Source organism: Neopelma chrysocephalum, unplaced genomic scaffold (assembly GCF_003984885.1).
Source record: "Neopelma chrysocephalum unplaced genomic scaffold, ASM398488v2 Primary Assembly neopelma1_93131, whole genome shotgun sequence".
Taxonomy (NCBI): Eukaryota; Metazoa; Chordata; class Aves; order Passeriformes; family Pipridae; genus Neopelma; species Neopelma chrysocephalum.
In genome coordinates, this window is record NW_020921847.1 from 1 (window position 1) to 4,664 (window position 4,664).

At 45.7% G+C, this 4,664-nt stretch overlaps 1 protein-coding gene across 1 annotated transcript; it reads right to left on the reverse strand.

Moving 5' to 3' along the window:
- Positions 1 to 1,455: 1,455 nt before the first annotated feature.
- LOC113980230 (olfactory receptor 4S2-like) lies at positions 1,456 to 2,255 on the reverse strand (the record flags this gene model as incomplete). The annotated part of the gene is given in 3 exon segments (XM_027707468.1): positions 1,456 to 1,675; positions 1,677 to 1,806; positions 1,809 to 2,255. Coding segments are annotated over 3 exon segments (797 nt in total), but the record flags the coding sequence as incomplete, so codon positions are not given.
- Positions 2,256 to 4,664: the final 2,409 nt, after the last annotated feature.

The window sequence follows — 4,664 nt, forward strand, 5'->3', positions numbered from 1 at the left end:
TCAAGTTCCAATCAGATTGAAGTGGTTCTTCCAGCCATGGGGTTAATTGAGAAGAGATCCCCCATCTTTATCTCAGCAATTTTTTATTTCAATTGTTTTCTTTCAATTTCTTCCCATGGCCAGCTGAGGATGAGTGAGAGAGGGGCTGTGGGGGTGTCCAGCAGCCAGCCAAGGAATCAAACCCATGGCATGAATTTTAAAGCCTAGACTCTAGTCTCTGAAAGTGTGTAATCTCTAAAAAGAGTGAATGTGATTCTTGAATTTGAAGGCCATTTCTGCTCCATCTTCAGGAGCTGTTCCTCCAATCCAGAAAGAAAATCTTATTGACTGCAGCCCTGGGTTTAGTTTGACATAGTGAAGATAAACCCTTTGTCTTTTGCCAGTCCTGGTTACCTCTTTGTCTTCCTATTCTGATGGACATAGGGAGTAATTCTAACATTCTTTTGTCCCTGTAATGCTGTTTTACTTCTCATTTTACTGCCATCATAAAGTGACAAAGACTTGCTGCTGTATTTCATCTCCATGTGTCACCAGTTACCTTCAGGCAAATGAGTGAGTTGTCAACTATTTTAAGGACATCCCGTTCCTCTGCTTCCCTTTCCAAAATTTTAGGGCCAATAGAAGTTTTTAGAAAATTCATGCCTTGACCACAGCCAGTCAATTTGCAGTAGAAGGGCATTGCCCAGGGTTGTGAGATTCTGGGGTCATTTCTACCTTTCTGTACTGGAAATGGCTTGTCCTCCTTGTCCTGTCACTCCAGGCCTCCTTGTCCAAAGTCCCTCTCCATCTCTCTCTGGAGCCTCTTTAGGCACTGGAAGGGGCTCTAAGGTCTCCCAGAGCCTTCTCTTCTCCAGGCTGAATATCCCCTGCTGTCCCCGCCTGTCTCCAGAGCAGAGGGGCTCCAATAAACCATGTGTGTGCTCTTTAACCATGCTCAGACTGCTGCCCTGATAAGGGTCGCCTGTGACATCAAATCAGTGTCTCAGGATTTCTTGAAATAAACTCAATCCAACCAATATTAGCCATAATTTCCTGTTTATTGTACAGGAGTGGTTTTTGGAGGTGGGCATTAATTTGCATGTCTTCCAGTTGTTGGCACTGGACCTCCTAGGAGAGTATGTGAGGACCCAGGGGCAGGAGGGAGAACAAAAGTGAAGGAGACAGCACATTCACCAGAAGATAGGAAATCCATCAAAATGGGAGCATTCAGACTGACTCTTGTAGGAAAGCTTTTAGCTCTTACCCTGATGAACATTTTATCATGATACTGATACAGATATTGAATCAGAATAGTAATGATTTCACTGGAAATGGGAGTGGCAGAGGAAGAAGGAAAGATTCCTCTTCTGTTATTGGCACCAGCAAATCACCAAAATTCCACCCAATACCAGTTTTTCTTTCCCTCCCCATGATGTCTTAGGCTCCTGTCATCTTACAAACATTGCCTGTGTCCTTTCATTTCTCACTCCTCTTCACTGTCCTGCTCCACAACTTTTTCATGCTGTTTTTCACCTCTTGGTTTCTCAGGGTGTAGCTGAAGGGGTTGAGCATGGGGATGATGATGGTGTAGAAGACAGACAGCACCTTGTCTGCCGGGCAGGTGGTGGAAGGGCGCAGGTAGACGAAAATGCACGGCCCAAAGAAGAGCGTGACGGTTGTGATGTGGGAAGAGCATATAGGTGTCAGCGCAGGCCAGCGCCAGCCAAGGGTGGCCATGCCAGAAACAGTGGTCCAGCCCATTGTTGGGCCCACAAAAGGGCAGCTGGAGGCGCAGCAGGGTCTGCAGCAGGGAGTGCACAAAGCCCCCAGCCCCGAGGCTGCCAGCAGGCAGCCGCAGCCATGCGGGCTCACGATGCTGGTGGAGTGGAGCCGTTTGCAGAGGGCGACGCAGCGGTCGTGGGCCATCACCATGAGGAGGAAGATCTCAGGGCACCCAAAGAAGTGGGTCCCCAACAGCTGAGCCATGCAGCCCGCAAAGGATATGGTCCTCTCCTCCACGAGAAGGTCCTGGATGAGTTTGGGAGCTGAGACAGTGGAGTAACTGATGTCTACAAAAGACAAAGAGCTCCGGAAGAAGTACATGGGAGAGTTCAGCAGGTCACTTGTCCTTATAGTCATGATGATGAGCAGGTTTCCAAAAGTGATAGTGGTGTAGAAGAGTAAAAAGAAGAAGCAGAGTTTTGCTCCTGTCCTGTCTTGTGTCAGTCCGTGGAGGATGAACTGGGTCCTGTTGTTTGTGTTCTCCACAGGCACCACTCAGGCAGGACCTGGAGCTCAGAAAAGAGACAGCAAGAGTGACATCAGACCTGGGGCAGGATCAGGACATGCACAAACTGACCTTTGGCATGTTAAATATTCAGCTTTTTCTTTTTCTGCTGTATTTTTGGGACAATTTCAATTTCAAGTCAATACTTTCCTAAAGGAATAACAGTGCTATCTGAGTCCGAATGTATTCTTGACATAAATAATAACAAGCTGAGATTCTTTAGTTGAGGAGGGTGGTAAAAATAAGAGCCAGGTGCTGGACTTAGTCCTGAACAGCTCCTAAACACACCTGTAGTGACACTGGGGGAGTGAATGAGCTGTTGGTGACCCTCCTTTCCTGACAAACACACACAAATTCACCTTTGCAGCATTGCCACGCACTCCACAAGGATCACTCCACAAGGATCACTGCTGTGTGATATCCCTGGAAGGGCTCAAGAGCGCGTTGGGTGGGGCTTGGAGCAACCCAATCTAGTCAAAGGTGTCCCTGCCTCTGGCAGGGGGAGTCAGAACAATATGAGCTTGGAGGTGCCTTCCATCCCAAACCCTCCTGTGATTCTAAAGCTGGAATTGAGGGGGTTTCTTTCTCAATCGTCAAATAGAGCCCACAAAAGTCACTCACCAGAAATGCTGCTTTTCCAGGGCAGGATTCCCATCAGGCCTGAAGAAACCAAAGGGACAATCTCCAAACATTTCCACTGAGAGCTCTCTAGCTGTCACTCCTCTAAGGACCTCCCCAAACCACTCCAGGGAGTTTCATCAGAATGTCTCACCTGCAATTTGCTGCTCAGAAGTTGTGAAAGCAAGTGGAAATCTCTGCCAGCTCTGAGCCCTGCAGTGGCGGAAAAGAACAACCCAACTCTCTGTCTGCTATTCCCATTATGAAAAAAAAACCAATTGGCAAGAGCATCTACAAGAACAATTATTTCTGTAGCAGAAGTAGTTGAAATAAATGACACAGCAGAAGCCCAAGACTCTCCGGAGTAATGAGATCCCAGAGGCAAATGAAGTTTTGCCAGAGAACATCAGTGGACAAGGAGCTCAAATTGTTCTTTGGACAGTTCTTAGGGCAGTGTCTGGAGAGAAGTGTTGGAGTAAAGATGTCTCTTCCATAGGATGGCTCATACATGTCTCATGTATATAAATATAAATGAATATGATGAATATAAATTTGAAAGAAGAAGTAACACAGGAAATGACTTCAAAAATTTGGAAAGGTTTGTGGTGAATTCCTCTCTGCCTATCAGTAATTTTTACTGCCACAGTGCAAAGCACAGAAGCAACTTTTTAACTCAAGTCGGAAGTTCTTGTAAGAATTCTTAACAAAATGTGGAGAAGCCTAATGCTGCTTTCAGTGAGACCTTCCATAAGCTATGGGGGAATACTTGCTCAGCAGCATGCAAAAATGAGACCTCCAAAAAACCCATTAGTGTTCACCTCCAAAGCATTTAAAAATTGATCTATTTCTAATTTTTTTTGTGTGTTTGTTATAAACGACATTTGTGTGTGTTATCCCGACCCTATCTCGGACCAGGGACACCTTTTAACCTTCAACCCTACTTAAGGCAAGGAGTTGTGGTGGCTGCTGGAATAGTTGCTAAACAGTTCATTTTTATTATTATTCTCCCATGAATTTGTGCCTCCAAAGCCCTACTGTGGTGACTCCTTAATTTTTAACAGTCAGGAAAGTGTGTTTAATTCGATGTGTGATTCTCTATTAGTCTAAGGATGAAAATAAAAGACATGAGGCCGAGCTGAAAGATAGAGGGGATGGTTGGAAGGATGGCAGCAGGGATGGGAGAAGTAAATAGACTTGTGGGATTGTAGAATAACTGTTTGGGTTGGAAGGGACCTTAAAGACCATGTCATTCCACCGCCTGCTATGGGCAGGATTTGTTGAGATGAGAAGGAAAGGGGAGAAGTTTCCTCTCCCATTACTTGCATCAGCAAAGGACTCAACTACCTCATAATATCAGGGGTTTGTGTTTGTTTTTTTTAATGGGATGCTCTGCCTGGACAACATTTTCAGTCCTTTTGACAGTATTTATTTCAACACTGGTGTTGAGTTTGTGCTCAGGAGGCCCTGGTCTGGGCCTGTGCTTGTTGACAAAGCATAGACAGGGAATGCCAGCTCATCACAGAGTTCACAGTGTCTTTCCCCTCAACAAATAAACCTTTAGTGCCTTCCTCATTACAGCAGGAGCTCCCAGCAAGCTGTCCTTTAAAAGGCAGGTTGTGAGGAATTGTCACAAAAGAAATCACAGGGAAAGATGCTCAGTTTTCTCCGATCCTTTGGAAACATGACTGTGGTCCTACATCTTTGCATTTTGGGTTCCCAGTTTTCTGCTCCACAACTTTCTCATGGCACTCTTCACCTCCTGGTTCCGGAGGGTGTAGAT